General features: G+C 38.0%; 1 protein-coding gene across 1 annotated transcript in view; it reads right to left on the reverse strand.

Moving 5' to 3' along the window:
• Positions 1 to 3,153: 3,153 nt before the first annotated feature.
• The window catches only part of SH3GL2 (SH3 domain containing GRB2 like 2, endophilin A1), a 92,272-nt gene continuing 73,865 nt past the window's right edge, over positions 3,154 to 21,560 (reverse strand). Inside the window, exons 3-9 of the mRNA XM_027670723.1 lie at positions 20,344 to 20,416; positions 15,112 to 15,255; positions 13,130 to 13,263; positions 11,906 to 12,064; positions 10,342 to 10,445; positions 7,011 to 7,141; positions 3,154 to 4,641 (exon numbers count right to left, since the gene is read on the reverse strand). Coding sequence (XP_027526524.1) covers positions 4,442 to 4,641; positions 7,011 to 7,141; positions 10,342 to 10,445; positions 11,906 to 12,064; positions 13,130 to 13,263; positions 15,112 to 15,255; positions 20,344 to 20,416 — 945 coding nt within the window. The 3' untranslated portion in view covers positions 3,154 to 4,441. The remainder of the gene's footprint in view (positions 4,642 to 7,010; positions 7,142 to 10,341; positions 10,446 to 11,905; positions 12,065 to 13,129; positions 13,264 to 15,111; positions 15,256 to 20,343; positions 20,417 to 21,560) is intronic.

Genomic DNA, 21,560 nt, shown 5'->3' on the forward strand with positions numbered 1-21,560 from the left:
CCAGGGTGTTTCTGCAGGGACCGAGAAAGCAGATCTTGTCAGAGAGCCCATCCTAGAGTCTCACAGCTCACAGATGGGCAGAGGCACAGGTGCTTGAGCCCCTTTATGTTTCCCTGCATTGTTAGTGCTTCCTTTCAATTCTAGGTTTCATAAAAGGTGAAGAAAAAGACACAAGCCCTGAGCAAGTGAATGAGTACAAGAAGCATGAGGCTGTCTGCCACTACCCCACCAAATGAGCTGTGGGCCAGGAGAGGGCTCTTACTACAAGGACTTCAGCTTGTCCACTGTCTGCCCTAGAAGCACTTGAAAGGCAGATGTTCTCTGAGTCTCAGAGCTGTTAGACCTTTCAAAAGCCAGCAGCTCTAGCAAGGCATGGCAGAAGTTGCTGTTTCTTTGATCTGCTCCCCTGTGCTGTATCTCCTAGGAAATACTATTAAATAGCTTAGAAATTATCTGTACACTACAGTGCACTGCACTGTTCCCATCTTCTGCAACATATTAGACCAAATGGCAATAAAAGACAGAAAAGCCTTCTGGAAATTCCACCAAGTCTGCACTTGAACTACCAGAGTGCTGAAAGCCTAAAAGTAGTAAAATAATTACAGAACATTCTAGGAATTCTGAGCTGAAGTCTAAGACAACCTACTGGTGCTTTACAGAGAATTAAACATGTCTTATAGAATGTACTTGCTTTTATAGAGTGTTACCTAGGAATATGCCCAGATTCATTATTTCATTTGCCTATCTTAAAATCAGCCTACCCCCATGCTGGGAAGAAGACCCATTTCCACACAAACCCTAATCCCTGCCTTCATAAGATGTGATCAGCTTACGATACATTCTGGAGCTATTACTCAGCATAGTGATGTCCATAAAGATTTGCAAGACCTAGAATTGTGAAATCTGAAAAGAAGTCCTCATAGTATTTTGAAGTCTTGTCCAGAAATATGATTATCTGCAAAGGGAGAGTTGTCCGTATAATCGCTAAGTCAAGATTCAAACATGATATTCCAGGTGTGACTACTGTCTTTCTTTCTGGAGGGAAGAGGATATTTTAAAATAAGAAAAAAAACAGATTTTCAATCACTTCTTTATTTAAATGGAGAAGAATGTAGGGAACTGTTGGGGTATTTTGCTATGTTTTTCACAAAAATCCATTTTGCAATAAAAAAGGAAGTCTAAGAAGGTAAAAGCTTCATGAAACCTTAGGGTTCAACAAAAAAAAGAATCCAACATCAAAACTAAAATATTTATCTATATTTGGCAGCTGATAGCTCAGCACTGGCAGACTTCCTAATTTCCTCTGTGAGGAGAAGTTCTACAGCCATGCTTGGTAATTAGGTACCCATCTCACATTTTTGAAATATTTCTGAAAACATACACCTTAGGCGGCAGGATGACTGAAGTTGTAAGTCTCCCAGTGAAAAAAGAATGCTGTATCCATCAACAACATGTCTTATGTGATTCTAGAATGAAAGAGTAACAGGACTCCACAGACAAAGCTTTGAACTACCTGATATGCAAAAGCAAATAGCCTCCTGCTTTTTTTCCAATCCTTAGATCATCCTCTTCATCCTAGCATTGAAGCTTTAGATACGAACTTTTCTCAGCCCTGGTAATCTCTCCCTTGGCTAAGTCAGATTTTGATCTCACCACCTCAGGAATAAAGCATTCTTTAGGGATTAGCTGCGCGAGACGGAGAACACAACAATATGGAAGTGCCAAGAATTGTGCAACATGTCAAGACAAGGCCCATGTCATCATGTGATGGCATGTAACAGATGTTTTTACTCTTCTGTGCATTCCTCTGGCCCCATTTGTTGAAAGACAGTACATTTCCCTAGATCTCAAAAACAGGGCCTCTCAGCAGGGTGGGGAAGCACTGCATGCCAACCGCCCTTCTGCTCTAAATCATGCAAAATTATCTTTAAGGTTGTTGTCCTATGTTTGCGTGCCTTCCACAAATGCTATGTAATAATAATCTGGTAAAATAGAGGTGTGCCAGGGCACTATGTGTGACTGTTAGGTCTTAATGATTAACATAGTTAATTACCTGTAATATAGTTCTTAACTATAGTATGCTACCATCAGTGCATCTGTAAAAAGTTTCAGGGCCATTGGGTTTGAAACAGATTTCTTCCAGTCACTGACTTAAACTTACTTGGAGGCCAGTCCTCAGATTTAGTACAGAACAATAAAAAGTTGCAGGAATTGTATCTGTATCTGTGGTTTTTTAATAGTTTGGGTTGGAAGGGATCTTAAAAGGTCACTGAGACTCAGACTGCTGCAATGAGCAGGGACATCTTCAACTACACCAGGTTGCTTAGAGTCCTGTCCAGCCTGACACTGAACTGAGCCTTGAATGAGGTGCCACCTCTGATAGACTTTTCTTCCGCTTTGTCAGTCTGTGTCAACATGCATGGGGACATGTAGATAGTGCTGATATAAGAGGAGGAGGAAAATAAGAGTGAGAAACAGGGAACATCAAGGTTAAAGAAGGATGAGCTGGAGATGATCCATGACACATCAGCAGATATTCACATCGAGGCCTGTGCAGGGAACTATCACTGAAACAGTGGAGAACAATGAGGAGGAAGAAGCAGCAGAGAGGAGATGTTATGAACTGACCATAAATCTCCAACTACTCATGCTCATGTGCTGGTGGGGAAGAGTCAGAAGTGAATCTGAGCTTGGAAACTGGGACAGGAAAGGCGATAGTCCTTTTTGTTTCTCACTATACAAAAATATTTTAATTGCTATTAATTAGTTTTCTTCATGTCAAGTCTGTTTTGCTTCTGACAGTGTCTCTGTTTTTATTTCGGCCCATAAATAGATTAGAAGTTAACATGTCTTTAAGCTTTACTAGGGAGTTTGTGAACACCAGTATTCTTTGATAAGAAATAACCTGTGTCTGCAAGACTGCATGCTGGTCATTGGGACATTAATTTAATGTGCTCAGTGTTCAGTTTATCCTGTTTACAGGGGCCATTATAAGTGTGAGATTTATGTGACTGAAGCAAAATAATGACGACAAAAGAAGGGTATTTTTCACATTTGCAGGAAATGACGAATAGGCCTTCTGAAAAAAAATTTTTGTTAGCTGAAGTTAGCACAACAGATTTTAAAGCAACAAAGCAATAATCCACAATATTATTCAAGTTATTCTTTCAGCATTTATTTGAAATAACAATACTTTCCATGATATAGTTTATACATTAAGCAGTAGGGATTTGTCTTTATTTCACATCATCCAGTACTGAAGTGGCACATTCGAAGCAGCACATTAAACCTCTGATAGAGTCTGTACAGTTTAGATAAATAGAACTCTGGATAACTAAACTAACAGAACTTCTGCAACTGTTACCAAAAGAATGACAAGAAGCTAGGCACGGCACTGTACACACTAAGTGCAGGAAGGAGGAACACAAGAGAACCAACTAAACAGATGGGAAATGTTTCTGCATATACAGCCACTTGTCTTTAACTGCTCAACACAAAAAATAGCATGTTTTATTTTGTCCTCATTGAGGAGAGAGTATGCACAAATGATGTTCGAAGAACACACGTAGACAGAAACAAAATGAAGTGAGGGTCATGTTTGGTTGGTTACTGTATTCCTCAGTGAATGAGTTTACAAAGGATATCTGGTGCTTAAGCAGCAAGGTTTTCTGCCAAGACTTGACAAGAAACATTAAATAAATGCCAGTTTTATTCCCCATCTTGCCCATTTACTGGCATTTTGGTGAGCATGCTAAAAGTTCCTGAAGGGCAAATTCAGGTGGTTTGTGGTCCAACATTTTTACTACAGGAATCCCCATTTCATAGCATACAGTTTACCTCTAGATGGAGACACGCCTTTTAACAATAATTAAGAATATAAAAATTAGCAGAGAGCAGCAGGACACACAGTGCAGTGGTTCACTTTCTAAGAAACCAGAGGGTCTACACTTAAGCTCTCTCTGTGAAAACAGCCAGCCAGTTTGGTTGGAAGATACAGTTCTGGTTAGTCAATGTTAGACCTGTGTGAACTGTATCATTAGGAAGGGAAAGATGGAATGGCAAGAACTTTTCCTTCTTTTTATAGAGAACTAAGACTGAAAAGTAATACAGTAGTGATAGGCATTATCTTCCCAAGACCACCTTCACTTTCCGCTACTTCACTATGAGTGGCTTTGCTTGCCATCATCTTCCCAGTTTCATCTCACTAATGGCTCTGGTTACTACCAGGCCAGCATGGTCAATAAACTAATCCACGCTATGCTGGCTCAGAAGATACAATGCATCACCACCACATAGTATGACAACATGTAAATCAAAGATGCTCATTAGGAATTGATGACTCTAACCACTGCAGTTTGCACTTGTAAGGTGTAAGAAGCAGCATTTTGAAAGCAGTGGTACTGACACAACTATCTGTGTCAGAGGTGGTGGATCAGCCATCCTAATTGGGTAATGGAACTAGAATATCAACATAATTGATGGGGAAGAAACCTGACTGGCCATGAAGCATCCCCTCATACCAGTTTTCATCAATCTGGTTAGTGAGGGTAATGATATCACCCTCTTTAAATCCCAGCTCCCCTTCATTTTCTGGTTCAAAGTCATACAGAGCTCGGCAGCATGGCTGATCCATGTGAGCACCTGTGGAGAAGAAACACAAAAAAACAATGTGCTTAAAAATCTCAACATTTTACCACTATACCTATGACAGACTTTGCTGTTTCAGGTATCCCTTTTATGCTGATGACAGTTCTTTGATAATCTGCTGAACTTCATTAGAAGACAACTATCACTTTTGGTAACCTTCAGTTACTCTATGTTCCAGCTAGTAAATGTCTGAGAATCCAAAAATAACTAAGCTACCATCAGGCCCACACCACAAAAGCCCTAGTGTATTTTCAGCTTTACAGGCACAGAGACACTTTGTCTACTTACCTCGGGTAAGTAATGTAAGGGGTACCTTAAAACAACAGTGAAGATACAACTGTGTCTTTGCCCTTTATTTGGAAACTGCACTGGTACAGGTAATACCACTGCATATGCTTGAAATCCTCTGAATTTTAATATCACATTTCCAAAGACCTTTTCTCCCCATTCCTATAAAACACTCGCTTGCAGGGCCAGTAAGATAGATTCAGAACAAATTTGAAATTGAGAGCTTTCTAATATGCTAGTTCATGAACATCTGACCATAAACCGTTTAAGATGGCTAATGGATATTATTACAAGTCATTAGTTAATGAGATATTCATACATATAAAATTAACAAATATCTTCCCTCCCCCTGACATCTCTATAGCCTCAAGCCTACCAAAAGCAAAATCTTTACTAGTTAAAATATTTAGCATTTAGTAGCACTAAATTGTAAGAAATCATATCCCTACCTGACTTTCCACAGTAAAAGTTCATACACTTTCAGTGGTCTGAATGAAACAACACATGCCACTCCACCAAAATGACAGTTCTACTTTTCCATGTATACTGGCTTCAAGGTGAATAACTTTCAGATTCAAATTTTTTGCATATTCATTTCAAACACTCACTCTGGCTAGAAGGCCCATGCTTAAGCTATTTTAGGACAAAAATATTTCATTTCTATAGATCTCAACAGAGCAAGTTTTTCAAATGCCAGATTTAATTTATTAAATTCTGTAATAAAACCTTACTTCTTTTCTTTATATATCACTCACAGTATATTTTGGTTTCTTTGTCAGGAAGACTATTGTGCTGGCACCAACAAGCTATACAACATGTATTTGGTATCCTCATTGCTACCAGCTGAAATTTAGAAGAATTAGCAAATAAACTCTTTAAATGAACCACCCCAAACATACATTCAAGAATTTTCAAAGAAGAAACCATTTCTCTGAAACCAACAAGCACTTCAAAAAACAAATAAAAAAAGCCCTATTGAAGAAAATGCCAAATACTGCTCTCTGAAGAGAAAAATATGAATGCTGAAGAGACATAGGAACATCAGTCTGCACTGCCTTAGCGCAGACAAGTGTTCATGATGCTACAAAAAAGAGTGAACAATAAAATTACTGGTGGAATGAGGAGAGCTTCAGCATGCAAGACTAAAGCCACACTCATAAACAAGGAATCTCTATTGTATCCTTTTCCTTGATTGCATAGTGAGGAGATTGCTAGGTGTTCGCAAGATTGTGTAATATAATTTCTAGTTGCAGGTGGCAAATGGAGAGACTGTTACTGTCTATATCTGGGAGAACATCAAACATTCACATCTGGATGTGATGAAAAGTAAGGAAATCCTGATTAAATATCTAGTGAAAAAAATCCAGTCTTGCAAGGTGGAATGTGCTAGCAATTGTCACTGAGGTAAACTGGAATAACTGACATGAGGGTCTGGACAGAGGACCACCTCACCATAACATGGGATAACAGATCCTTACAGTATGAAACAAATAATAAGGCTTTCTTAGTAGGGAGGTATATATATATGAAATAATATATATATATAAAAAACCAGTTATTAAAGATATTAATTATGCACACTCATATAAATGCTTAATCTTGATTGTGCTGCTCCCAGCTAGACAAAGAAAATAGCTCAGATGGCTGAGTTTTTCTTTTCAGTGATTTTTACTGTCAGGCTCATTGTGTTGTAACACCTGGTTCTGAAAAGTAGGATAAGGTTATGGAGGTCTGGTGGGCTTCAGGTTTCTGCATCTTCATGTAAAACTTTCAGTTGTTATTTTGGTTTTCTAAATGACTATTTTGTAAACATCTGTATTACAAGGTGAGCTTCTAGTACAAAGGATCTTTTTGACCCAAAGACACATTTAAAGCAGTGGATGGTCCATTCCTGCTCTCCTGCCTGGAGATGTGAACACTTTACAAAGAAACAACAGTTCAAACAGCTCTCTCCTATGCTATCCCCATTTTCATCTTCCTCACAACTAATCTCCAGAAGAAAGCATGCAACTTCTGCACTGATACAAAACTTCAAACACAGATGGCTTTTTTGCTCACATTGTTACTGCCATTACCTGATGGTTTGGGTGTGGTAGCATGGGATATTCCTCCATTGTGCTGTGTATTGTCACCAGTTGTGAAATCCAGGCTCATACGGGGTTTGGGCTGGTATTCTCGCCTGGGCTGAGATGATGCCTCTTTTATTCTACCAAAACATTAAATGTCAAGAGTTAGTATCTTGGTAGCAGATGAGACACACCAAACATCTTTATTTCCATGGCTGAAGTTCTCATCAACCAATCATCCAGACTAAACAAGTTTTGTCATTTGGAGTAGCGTATTTTATTTACAACAATAGTTTAAATTACCAAAAAACAGCTGGTGTGAGGCTGCTAATTTTTCTTTCCTTCCAGAAACCTAGTATTTTGCCTGTCTTCCTTTTGTCTCAAAATAACAAAGAGCTTCTATGGAGAAGAACTTGTTACGTGATTATCAATGCTTACAGAAGGGCTTTACAAACATCTCTGTCCCCACTTTAGCAAGAATTTTGCTTCTATCCCTGGCAAGCATTAACTATTCAGCTCGTTGGTGCCAACTCTTGTAATTTTGGGAGAAGACTGTGGGAATGTACTGACTTCAGTTGAAGGCTTGGTTAATTTGCAGTTTGGAATACCTGTTTCACAAAGGGACAAAACTCCAGTCTTCCTGACTCTCAAAAACTTTATATATCATTCATTTCAACTTATTCTTTTAGTTGAGAAATCTAAAATTTCTAGGAAAGGGTACATTTTAGATTTCCGTGTAAAATCCAGGCAACGGATGAACAGAATGAGAGCAGCTTATGTAGAACAACATATATTTTTAATACCACATATGGAAGAATACTTGAGTCAAGATTTAAAAGACAAGTTGGTTTCTCTAACCTTTTCTAGATCTGCCCTAGACTTGCTGTTGATAGCACATTTTGATTTATCTATTGAAAAGACTTAACAGGTTTTGATCCTGATAACAAGGTTTTCCCCATCATCTAAAATATTATTAGTATCAGTCAGTCCCCAGAGACTGCTTTTCTTCTACATAAAAAATAACCAAACTCATAACCATATTAAAAACATAAATAATTGAAGCTGTCAAAATAAACTTAAATAAAAAGGTTTTGCTGTGTTTCACTCATTAACAAAATTTACGTTTTCAAGCTAGTAAAGCTTTGAAGAAAAAAATATTTAAACAAGTTCTGTTACACTTAATACTTCCATGAAACAAACACCATCTTTTTCTGCTTATGAACTATAACATGACAGTTCCAGTGGCTTGCTAAAAACTACCCAAAAGCTCAGAATTGGCCATGTTTCTTAAGAAAAGAAACATCTCCATGGAAACCATTCCTTCTTCCCAGCTGCTCTGTCATGATACTATATCATGAAAACTGCATCCACCTTCTGCTTGGCGAAATGGGAAGTTTAAAAGGAATAGCTTTTACTGATCTTCCAGTTTTTATTAGTTTTACTGCAAGATTCCTAATGGTTGCCAAGATTCTAAAATCCCAGTTCCTGGAAACATGGTATTTAAAGGAAGTTTATGTCTTCCATTAATGTTTAGAAGAAAAATGAAAATTCTCACACTTGCAGTTCCTGAAGGAAGTCTTATAGTCTAATTTAAACAGCCCAGAGAAAATAGAATACAAGTGCATTTTTAAATTCTTCATGGTTTTTGCAGTCTAACTCTTACTTTCTTTCATACTTTGGTGAATATTTTACACAGGACAGTGTTGATAGTTAAAAGACATTGTCCATGTCAAACAACAGTATGAACAGGTTCCATTCCCATCTTTTTTTAAAAAGTATCTACAAAATGGGCAATATCTGCTGCAGACATCACTGAGAGTGGATACTAACAAATTTGTTCAACTTAAAAGTAAAGCATTATTTATTTTCTGTTCCATATGGTCAAAAAACAAACCCCAAAATCCAGGGGCCATGCATTTCCTTGCCACCTGCATATCACCAGCAGGAAAAGAGTAGTAGTTCAAATAGTAACAGCTCTACATCCCTGCCTCATCTCTGGCATGAGCATATCACAGAGGTCTAATTTGTGTCTAGTGGTGTGGACAAAGGATGATTTATCCAGCAGACTCTCTACAATTAGGGATGCACAGTAAGCTTATGCAAAATGTGAACTTCAGCTGATCTATAATAGCAGTCTGATGCAAGATTCTTGAAAATCTAAAATTATTCAAAAGGGAAAAGGATCATCTGAATTGATACAGGAAGAGAAATCTATTGCAGAGAGAGGTACGTTCACTTAATGGCATAATTTATGGACTACAAAACAACCCACCTGCTCCTGAGGATTTTTTTAATACTTTTGTAAAGAAAGTGAATGGCAGTATTCATTTAGAAGTGCTGAAAACTGTTTTGTTAGCTGTTTAGATAGTACTGCAAACTATATCCTAAAACAGTCAGCTGGGCAGCCTACCTACCAAAACAAGTGCTGCTCCTAATCATAATGAAATTTTAAGACTTAGAACTGAATGTATGCTCTGAGAAAATAAACACTGACAGACCCAGCAGTACCAGTAATTTGATCTACACTAATGACATCAGAAAACAGCAAAGAATCATGCCTGATCATGTTCACACAGTATGTGAACATTATCTTGTCTCGGGAATTATATCCAGCCTTTACTAAGAGTCTTCCAGAACCATATGGACTAAGGAAATATTTCCTGTATGTTAAATTTCCTTGAAGAAGGATGTGTGTCTGGGAAGCTGATCAATCTCTTTTGATGAAAACAAAAATTCTAAACTAAAAATTATAAAACTCTATTAGAAAGATATTATTTCAATTCTAATGGCATATGCTGTTAGAGAAAAGCATGGAAGAGGTAAACTCATTAAAGTCTTGTATAAGTTTGATCTTATAATAAAACTGGAAAAAGGAGTATTTAAGAAGGTGGCAAATAAGGACAGTCTCACTACCTGGCTTAGGAAGATCTTCAGGTAGATGAGAATGCAACAAGATACTCTTTTTCAGAAGCAATTATTAATATCCTCTCAGAATGAGTACTTTGTGAATACATGCACTAACAGTAAGGAATCCAAAGTTGTAAGTCTCATGGAATTAAATATTTATAAACTTGCTTCCAGTTAAATTACATTTAACAGCTTTACTGAGCTGAGGTGCTTTCCTGAACTCAGTCCTCACTGAGTCATACTCAGAAGTAGATGCATTTCCAAAACATATAAACCCCAGCTTGCAATTGCCCAGTTTGCAATGGCCCTTGCTTTCATAAACATACAAATACCAAACTGAGAAAGATAACAGCGCTGCATTCTACTTGCAGGCTTTCTGCCTCTGCAAAACTAACAAAAAATCTATTTAATAAACTTACAAAAAGTGCATTACCTATCTTCCAGCTTAGAAGTAACTCGCTGTAAGATTTGTGTGGCCTGCTTGTGGTACTCCAGCTGGGCTTGCACAAGAGCAGAAAGCTGGCTCACTTGTTCAATCTGAGGATTGACATTCAAACATCAGATGTTAGGTGAACATTAACAGCTCAGGCAATAGCGAGCAAAGACCACTGTCCACTGCAAAGGCAGTTTTACTTATCTCTCTAAAAACTTGATTTGTCTTTGTAGTTAATAATAAATAGTAACATATCAGTCTTTATTCACGACCACGTCTGGTTATGACCTGATCTGAAATGGTAACAGCAACTCTTCTCTGCCAATCATCTCTCCATGGCTGATTTGCATGAACAGCAGCCTACAGACCTACCACATTCTGAAACATCATCATCATGGCTAGGCTTCACGAACGAAGATTTGGGAACACTATGAAAGTAAATGAGGCTGTAATGAGAGCATAATACACCTTCTCCCACCCTGCCTCTGAAGGGCACAAAACCATAGGGACTATGGTTATGTTTCTATTGTATTCTGGCCTGTGAAGCAGATCAAAACAGGAAGATACTACATACACTTGGATGCAGAATATTTGTTGTGAAGGCATATAGCATTCTACTTCATGAGGCAAAAAACATCCAAAACACTTGTGTGGGCAATGTAATTGCCAACAGTTTCCATAAAACACAAGGTTGCAATGGTGTAATGCAGGTCATCACTATCTGGCTGCAGGGGGATGGATGTTATTACAAGGATTAAAACTACAAACCTTTAATACTTTTTTAATTTCAGCACATCTATATTTCACTTTTAGGCAAATATTAATTTCTATATGCAAATATTTTCAGGTTTGTTATGGCTGCTCTACGGCAATCTGGTGACAAAATGTAAAATTGGATTAGGTGTGTATTCAAACTTAAAACAAATCCAGTAATTTACATCAACAGAAATACTTACACTGACTTTCCTTTGACTACATATTCTGTTAAGACAGACTTCAGCTGACATGTTTTTTTCTCCAAAAGAGATAAATGTTTCTTCTCACTTAATTTTACAATTTCAACATTAATTATAAATAGATAAACCTAATAAATGCTCAATCCTAACTAGTCTATAAGCAAAACATATGCTGCAGAGTCAGATATAAACAGCCAGATTAACTTCGGTTTTCCTATTTACTATTGCATCTGATTACAGCAAAGACCATGGGATCGTGAGTTCATTTCTGATCTTTACCAATCCTCTCAGGAGCCCAAACAGTTGAGCAAAAGCCTTGGCTCAGACTCTATAACCATAGTTAAGTAAAAGTCATGACTTACATTTATATAATTCTAAAAAGAAAGGTACTTCGATTTAGTAAGTAACACTCTGCAGTTAGGAAGCATAACAATGTTGCAGAGGATTTATATTTTTTAGCTCAGTTACCTATAAAATACCTAAAAAATTAGTCCTACATGAACATGCTGTACTTTACTACAGCTTCTGAGCCTCTGTGTCCAACAAGGAGGAAAGTTCTTCCAATATCTTTCTAAGACTCTGGTCAAAGATTAACAAGGGTATCTCACATCCATCTCCAGAAGGTTGAACATGCTTGACTCAGCAATTTCTTTTGATTCATCAAATTTCTCCAAAGCCTGACGAAGCTCTTCATCAGGGAGCTTGCCCTGTCTTTTCTTCTTGTAATCAAAATCCAGGCGTCGACCCTCCATTTTCTTCAGGTGATGCTAAAAAACAAAAAATGCAAACACAAGCACAGAACAAAGGATGTTCCACAACTCTCCTGATACTGCATTGTAAGCAGGTGGTCCACACACACTTCCAAGCATGCTGTTTGCTGTATATCAGCCATTCTCCAGAGGGGAGAAACACAGAATTAGGTGGTTTTATGTACCATTTAAGAAGTGATGGTCTAAATGACTGACCAACACTAAAAAAGGTCCACACAGAATGGACAACTTCCATTTCCATCTGTATAAAATATACGCAGATTTCTAGCTTTTTAACTCCAATGCAGAATTTCCTAAATACTACGTTTTTTCGCTAGATGTTTAGGAGAAAATCATTCTAAAAGCACAATTTAGTATATTTTTGTCTGTGCAACAGCTCTCATAAACAAAGCAACACAGAAAATATTTTTATCATCTCTATCAGACCACCAAATTATCTGAAAGTTATCTTATATTAAAGATTTTCTAGATTGTTAAGTGATGTAATATTCACATTAATCTGTTTAGCAGCTGCCATGTCAAGATGGCCAAAAGTTAATGCTACCAGCATAAGAATGATTAGTTTAGGTGTTTACTGTCCCTCAGAAGAATCAATTTGCCATCTATTATGATATGCATAATTTTATCAACTCTGTAAATTATATCAAAGGACTCAAAACATCTTTCATCCACATATATTCAACAGTATGAAAGCCTTACTGAGGTTAGAATAGCAGCTACTACACATATAAGCATTTACTATACACTACAAAATGGAATGTAAACATCTGTACACCTATGTAGTGAAATGAGCTTTCAAATGGTAAGATTAGAATATTGTGTTCATGCCTGCATAACCTTAACAATGCCACTATCAAAAAACATTAGAATTTGGATCTTTCCCTTTCTAAACCACCAACTAGAGAGACAGAACTGAAAAGCAGAATTCCTGCCAGAAGAGACTAAAATCAGGTCATCTGCAAATCTGAATGCCCATTTTAAACTACACCAGTAACGCAAATTCTGAACATATACACAGTCCACACATTTGGCATTGTTAAAATGCTGCATTGCAGGCAACACCTGTATTTCTCTTAGATCTTTGTCATGGAGATTCTGAAGTGGGTCAATGAAGTTTTGCTTCACTTCCATGTCTAAAGAGTCCTTGACCTCAGAAAGCTCCTTCATAGCTTCTCCCACATCAGCAAGTGCTGGTCCTGAAAGAAAAGATACACACTTTATCTCAAAATAACTTAGTCTTGAGTCACTGTAGAATGAAATTGAGTCATGGAAACTTCAGTTAGTATTTAATTTTAAGTCTCAAGTTTAGGAAAGAAACAGAAAATGATGCACTGTGTGAAAGGGCATTTTACGCTTCTGCAGCCACCAAGACTTCACGCCTTGTAATACAGCTGAATTTGAGATTCCATGCTGTGTCAAGATAGTCTCCTCCATATCCCTCATTGTTTGTTCATTCCTTACTCTATTGAAACATGATAGAATAGAATCATCTGTATTTGCTCCAGTGTTGCCATCACCAGACTACATTAAAAAATAATTTTAATTCAAGTTTTGGTCTCCCCATTTCCATCAGTAAGGCTGGTAACAGTATCAAATGTAAAAATTCTTAATTTCACAGATTTATTTTTTTAATTAAAGTTTTATTTTATGAAACTATAGACTTCACAGTACTACTACACTTCAGAGGTCTACTACATAGACTGCTCAAGGGCAGGTGTCAAGCTCATAAACTTCAATAACTTTAGCTGCCTTCTGAGATTTCCTCCAAGATTAACTTGAGGGGGGCTACCACTCTGTTTTACTTCCTCTGCACAGAAACAAAAGCAAGAAGCTCAAACATAACCTCCTGGTTTGAGGTATAGGTTGGAGGAAAAAAAAAATCCACTTTCAAAGAATACAAAGGGTCTAAAAACAAAAAATGTGAGAAATCAGAAGGAGCTTTGTTTCTCATGCAGGGGATGCCAGGAATGCACTGCAAAATGAGAGAGTCTGTCAGACTGGACAACAAATGACAAACAGCCATAATAGCTGCTATTAGTTAAGAATGTGAAAATAATTGCCGTATCTATGCTGCTGCCTGCTAATGCAGTTATCAAGGAATATACAGCAATTTGCAGAAGTTGTGTTAGTCCCTGATCTTCCTTTTAAAAATGTGTTTGAAATTTAGCAAATGAGAGGTAACCAATTAAAAAAACCTCAAACAGTAGTCTTAAGCACAAATCTACCTACATCTGTCAAGCTAACTAGTAAATCACATAAAACAAGTAAGAAAATACTTTTTCTATTGCAGATGTCTTTATGACAGGAAAACAATTTTATGAAGATTCAAATAGAAAACAGAACTTTCACAGTTGTATTTGTTGGGTCCTATATGTTGCCACAGAGAAATGGAAACAGAGAAGCCAACAAAAACACTACAGAAAGACAAATATACTGTTGTGAATGTCATCACTTCTAAGTATAGGTCTACTGCTGAAGAACACAATGTTAAGAGCCAGTTTAACATTTGTAACTCAGTTGTAAACTTATTTGGGCTTGGAGGGAGGAGCAATTGACAGATAAGACAGGAGTATTCACTAGTGCCTTAAAATGTGGAATATGGTCAGAAAAAAGGCCAAAGTCTATTAAAAATCTATTAGCTTTTATTCCTTGCCTGTTATTAAGCAAATAACAGTTAGTATAAGGATTGTGAGGACAAAAGGGCTTTATTGTCTCTATGCATTCACAATAATATAGTGTCTGTACATGCTGTCTTCCATTCCAGTACAACTATCTATGACAGAGAGTTAACCTATATGGATATGGGTCCGAATGGAAACAATCTGACTTTCATTCATGCGAAAAATTTCTCTAGTCCAAATCTGCAAAAGGTACTTAAACAGGCCTGGACCGACCTTAAAGGAACAGTTTGATGAACCAGAATTCTAATAATTCTTCCAGAAGTTTATCCTCTATTAGAGTGCAGACCTTTAATAATGAAAGTCATATGAAATTTTACTGCAATGTTTATTGCATTATAAGGGAAAAGGAAGTAAACAAGTTACCAAAGTTGCATTCTTCGCCAAGTTCTCGGCCAAATTTCAGCATTGCATCTGCCAGCAAGGCTTCTGCCTGAGGGTAGCCTGGTCCCTTCTCCTGGCCTCGAATTTTTGACATAGTGTTGATCATGCTGAGTTTAGCTCTGGAAGCTGAAGAAGGCAAGCGACAATATCACAAACATGCAGTCGTTTGCTTACACAGCTGTGAACGCACTCCTGTGTTTAAACTTATCTGAGCTACCTAAAATGTATTTGAAAGACATTTTCTAAGTTTAGGACTAAGCCCTTGGAATGAAGGAATGAAATATTGTTAGTCACTGCCATTTTGTTTTTGCTGGTAGGGTAGAGAGGAATCTGTCCAGCACTTGAAGTCAAAGCTTCCCTTGAAATGACTTGGACAGAACTAGGCCTAGAAACACTTCCATGACAGCATGTCTGGCAAGATAGGCAAGAAAATCTTTAAGATATCTCCAAATTCTTAATCTTAAAATCCCTAGGTAGCCGATGAGATAGAGATTGAGACAGCCTTGCTCTCAAGAAAAAGTTCAGACTAAGTACACACAACATTAAACTGTGGTGCCCCTCATTTTTAAATGCTTGGAAGTTTTTCTGTTGTAGAACATTAAATAAAACCTATGTCCCCAAACATGATGTCCAACAACCTCTGAAACCCTTTTTGCTTTTTATGGAGGTTTGGGGAAACTCCTACTTCAATATGGTTTTCAACTGCAGATCAGAAGAAAGGACACAATTATCATAATTGATGAAAACAAAGACAGCACACACAAAAGAACTGATTTGTTTGATGATGTGCTTTAGTGAATTTTTGCAATTACAGAATGTGAATGGCCTGCAGAGAGTGAATTAATTAACACCACTTGAGTTCAAATTTTGCCAGCTAAATCCCATTGCCAGCAAGCTAACTCAGAGGATGTTTCTTAACTACATCATTGTCTGTGCTACAGGAGGGCAGCTATGAATGCCTTTACCTTTCCACTTGCAAAGGCCTGACTTTGCTAGGTGCTCTTGAGAGTTAGTATTTCTGTTTACAAAACATTAGTAGCTCACACTGTTGTGTGCCTAATCAGTCAAAACTGAACCTTGCACACATTTCTGCAACAAAACAAAACACTAGAACTGGAATCAATAAATGTTTTTCTTTCAATTTATTGTTAAAAGTGCACATCAAGAGATAGTTCTTGTTGTATGTTTCACTTTGCGGCTTACAAATGTATGCACAGATACAGACATGGAAACAGACACAGGAAAATCAGACAAGTCTCATAGAACTTAATTTGTCTGAGAAGCAGCTATGAAAGGAAAATATATTTTTAACATATAGTAATTATGGGTTTTTTAGTTTTTTCACTACCCTTGACTGCCATCAGATCATGTTTTTCAACATCTGAATTTTCTGACACCTTCTCTTTCTACCCACTACAAAACTACAGTCAGCAGACTCACTGACTGTTCAATATAAGAAACTGCATTTTAATGAAGTGTCTGGCCTTTAAAAATGGCAGTGAAATGATGGTGGCAATGAGAAAATACAGAAGCACAAATGAAACTAATGCACAAACAAAATTAGTCAGGGGAATGGAGGCACCAAGCTGAATAAATCAGGAACAAGTGGGAGTATTTTCAGAAATAAAAGAAAAAATGTGAGAGGGAATATAAAAAGATGAAGTGGCTATATTCTGGACAGCAAAGTAAGAGTAGAAACCAAAACATATGGAAAAGAATGAAAGATAATAAGGGAATGAATAAAGAATGAAAGGATAATAAGGGAAGGGCAAGAAACACATCCTAAAGAGAAGAAATATAAGCATGAAAAATGTTTGAATGATTTATCTAATAATAATAATAATAATGGCCCATCTTCGCGAACGAAGATCTGGGGAAAGGTCTTTTACCTTTCCAGCCTGCGCAATGGATTTTTTAGGTGAGACACAGCCTGCGCTGAACTGAGCCCACCCTTTAATCCTAAGGTTCATCTGCCGGGGCCAAGCAAGCTTGGACAATGGCAGTGAGGTCCTCAGGACGTAGGTTTGTTTAGAGTGTCCTTCTCATAGATGGATGGCCACACAGGGCTAACGACCTCCATCAGGCCAGGAGACCGGGGAATCGAACCCGTGGTCACAGCAGTGAAAGTCCTGCACGCTAACCACTAGGCCACCAGGGGTCTCGATTTTAATCATGATTACATTAAAATAATAATTTAGTAGGAATCTAGAATACATCTGCCAGTGGTCCCATTCCACTTCTTTTCTTCTAAAGTTGGTTCCAGTAACTTCCATGGGAGCAAAAGTAAGTTTGTCCTCAGCCAATTTCAAAATCCCACCCTGACATTTTCAGTTCTATTGTTTTATTGGGCTAGTGCCATGTGCTTTCTTCTCTAAGTTATATTTCAACCTGAGCAAGGACAGGCAAAGATGTACAAAGCATCACATGGAAGTGATCTGAATGGTTGATTATTTTCCCAGTTGCACTCCCTCTCCTTTACATTTACTTTCATGGTGTCACTAATGATTTACCTTAATATTAAGTATTCGCAGGACCACTGTGAATCATAAGAATGCTGCCAAAAGCTTTTGAAAGAAACTTAAACAGAGAATTCAATCACTCATTCTTTGTACTTTCAATCTTGTTCATCCTGCATCTCTTCCGCTTGAAATATGGTCACGTACATCTGCATGGAAAGCCCTTAAGTCTTCATCATGTTCAACTTCAGTAATTTTCGGGTTTCCTTCAGGTTTTTTTTTCCATAACTGGGGAGTCACAAAGCTATCTTTTTCATTTGCACTAACCTCAGCCCAACATCTCTTTCAATAGTTTTCACCTTTGTCTTTAATATCCTTTTCCTTCTCCATTCCAGCATTAATTAACTGTTTTATGAAGTTAGACCACAATGCATACTTCTTTTGTTGATATTTCAAAACACCATGAAGCCAGTTGATCTCTAGAACCACAGTATTATGTTATCCACGCCTATTCGTGTTTTCAGGGCACATCTTCCTTTTCAAGGAATGTGTGCTACATCCCAATCTCTCTTCTCCCTATCAAACACAAGTAAATTTCTAATCTTCTGTTAAATACTGTTGTTAAAGGATTTGTTTGATGTTTGGGTTTTTTGTTTTTGTTTTTTTTTCTTTTAATTCCCCCTTTTTCCCAATGTAATACTCCTAATTTTTATGAAAATGAGAAAGCAAATGGGAAATACTGGAAATTAGCATTTTTGGTGCCCCATGGTAATGGTAATATAGATGTAGGGAGAATTTTAAAAGATAAAATTTTTAATTTTATTAAAGAAAAAAAGTAATTTTCCATGCAATTCTTTTTACTATAGGGAGCCTTTTTGCAACTGACATAAAACAATCAAAGATCCAATGAGTGCTGAAAAGAGCCCTCCTTTCCTCTTACTAATGAAATGAATAACATGATTTCATTTTCTATGTATGAAAGTAAATCTCCCTCCTGCCTATTATGATTTTAATTTTCTGATTCTAATTGCATGTGCCACAAGCAGACGAAGGGATATGTAGCTGGACTATGGAAACTGTTCTTTCCTGCAGCACTGCGAACCTACATCAGCCTGAAGTGCCTGAATTCATACACTTAGCTACTTCCAGAAATTTTGCTGCCTGCTTTTGCCGGGAGCCTGTTTCATGATTCACAGCAATTCTAACCACTCAGATGTGTCAGGAAGGCAGTCAGAGAAGCACCAAACAGCCAAAGCTTATTACTCAGTCTACACAGTGTTGCAGAACAGCAGCTTGATGGTAGTTAACATTTTTATCACTAGCTCCATAATGTTTGTCAGTCCTATTGTTTTTCCTGCAGAGTACTTGTTGCAATGAGCAGTGAAGCTGTGGACTCATGTCATAAACAGAATTTCATATGTTGACATAGCAACCATTCTAGTCATCATTATTTTCTCTCTAGCAGTTCTTAAACTTGTAAACACTATTCATCCTTCTCTTTTTTTTTCCCAATTCACTGTCAGCATCATTCAGTTATTATTATCCTTTTTTTCTGTAATCTAAGATAAAAATATCACCAATTAATCTATACCAGCAAAAGTCCTTCAGTATACCGCACTGGAGCTGAAATATTTCAAATCAGCTCAAGTTTGTTTCCAGCTATTAGGAATATATATTCCTTAGTGTGAATGAGTGAATTTGGTCTGCACTTCCATGAAACTCTTAAGATACTTACGGTAGCTAGAGGGTCTAATTTTACCTTCACCTTGATTTTGCACAAGCTAACTCCACTGCCCATCTGTGATACTCACATTGACTTACAGTAGTATCAAACTCCTTCTGTTCCTAGATTGCTATAGAAATCTTCATATTCTTCAATTATATCGTTTACTTATTTATTACTGGTCCAGATCACCCCTCTTTGTGAGGATCCTTTGGCAAAAGAGGAACATGTAGCTCTCCATCAGCCCTATCACAAACCCGTTCTTTCCTCTCCCCACGGAAAACACTCATTGATTTCTATTTTGAAGGTTCAATTTAGTCATCTCTGACTGTACCCATTTCTCTCCTTTTCACCAGTATGGCATCAACAACTCTTTTGCACCCTCCCTTTTCTACTAACTCTAATAAGGGAAATCACCAGAGGACCAGATGAAAAGTGCTATCTCTTCCCGTGCCATGGAGGAAGTTGCTTCAGAACTTTGCCTTTATTTCATGGTCTGGAAGGACTGCCTGGTCCTTTACCTTCACATGGTGAATGACTGAGACAGTAAGAGATGCCTCATGCAGTCTTACTGTGCCTCTCCTGATCCCCACCTGTGGGCTGATTGTCTGGCCTCCCCTGCACCCATACCCGAGGAGGTTCCTGATACCTAGGCCTGATGCTGCCCCAGTGCCCCTGGCTGCCCATTTCTGGCTGGAGTAGTGGGATGGGCCCTGGCTGCAGGCCCTGCTCTGCTGCCCCTGGGGAGTCCACAGCCATCTCCAGTTTCATGGGAGTCCCCACACTCACAGTGCTGACACTCAGATTCCTATAAGTAAAAGAAGCCTCCCAAAGCCAGGCTCCATCCCCCTGATAGCATGACACAGAAGTCTGTACTCATCTCTATTATTTCACAATAACTTCACCAATCCTGTGTTAACCTTAATTGCATCAGCAAGGACTGGTGAGATTTTACACTGTCAGACTTTTGTACTGATGAGAAAGAATACTTTCAAAAAGTGCTGCAAGTACTGTAAGACTGTGAAATTACATTACCTGGATTGGGCTGAAGATACTCTATTGTTTTTGCCATTATTTCCACAACTGCCCTGCTGGTAACATCCACTTTCTGAAGGAGAGAGTGTTAAACAAAAAGAAACACGAAAAGTTAGGCAAAAGGAAGATATTTTTCTCTCTTTTTATTCTTATAAATTATTTAATTCTTCTTATAGTTTATTTTTATGTCCCTGAGAACAGCCTGGTGTGAGAATGATGATAATCCCTAAGAAACTACTAAAGCATGAGTACACCATTTCAGTTTCTAGTAGATCCATTCTCGAAGCCATTAGTACAGAGTATTTCAGGGTGTGTTAGAAATTTGATACAACTCACTGTACAGTGCTGATTCTTTACATCACCTCGGGAATCATCCACAATAGGGAAAAGTTTTTGATAGAACAATCACTGACAACTTTTTGGGGAACTGGCCATCTTTGATCCCCTAATAACTGGCAAAATGAGAGGAAAGCAGAAGTCAGTCAACTACGGTTAGAGAGCAAGGTCTGGTAAAACTGTGATGGGGAAGACTAGGTATTCATTCAGTTTTCAGTTTCAAGAAACCTATCAGCATGGATGCACTGACCATTTATTGTCCCCTGGCTGACTCCTGTAGTTAGGATTTTAAAATACTTAGAACCGAATAGCATTACTTTCTTCTACTTTCTTCTGTAGTAAGAATTCTTGCTTTCTTACGAAGCACTGCTTTCTAAAGTGAATGTAGCAAAGTATGCAACTACTTTCCCTCTCAGAATCAAGTCTCAGAGAAAAAATGCTGCTTTGGCAGATTGGGGAATCCCTGTAACCTGTTGTGTACTCTGTATTTATAAGGACACATTCCATTTCTCTGCAGGGTAGCTTGTGTCCCACAGAGAGAACTCCTTTACCATAATGGCAAGTTCCTATTTTAAAAAAGAACACCTAAGGTAGGTTGGTTGCACCACACTGTGACTGACGTCTTTCCTGTTTCCTGTTGCCACTGCCATCTGCCAGGTCTTGCTCTATGCTTTACACAAAGAAGCAGGACAGGTCTGCCAGACCTAGGTGAATAAGTAGCTGAACTGCCTGGTAGGGAACCCAGAAATGGCTAGAAGGCTGCAGAGGAGAGCGGGGGTGAGGGAACAGACGGCTAGGAATGGGCAGAAGGATCATGTCCACTGCCTGCAGGAAAGCTGGCAATGGACACAGGGCCAGGTGGGGAGTGTGGAGGCAAGTGA

The sequence above is a fragment of the Neopelma chrysocephalum genome, unplaced genomic scaffold (assembly GCF_003984885.1).
Source record: "Neopelma chrysocephalum unplaced genomic scaffold, ASM398488v2 Primary Assembly neopelma1_96926, whole genome shotgun sequence".
NCBI lineage: Eukaryota > Metazoa > Chordata > Aves > Passeriformes > Pipridae > Neopelma > Neopelma chrysocephalum.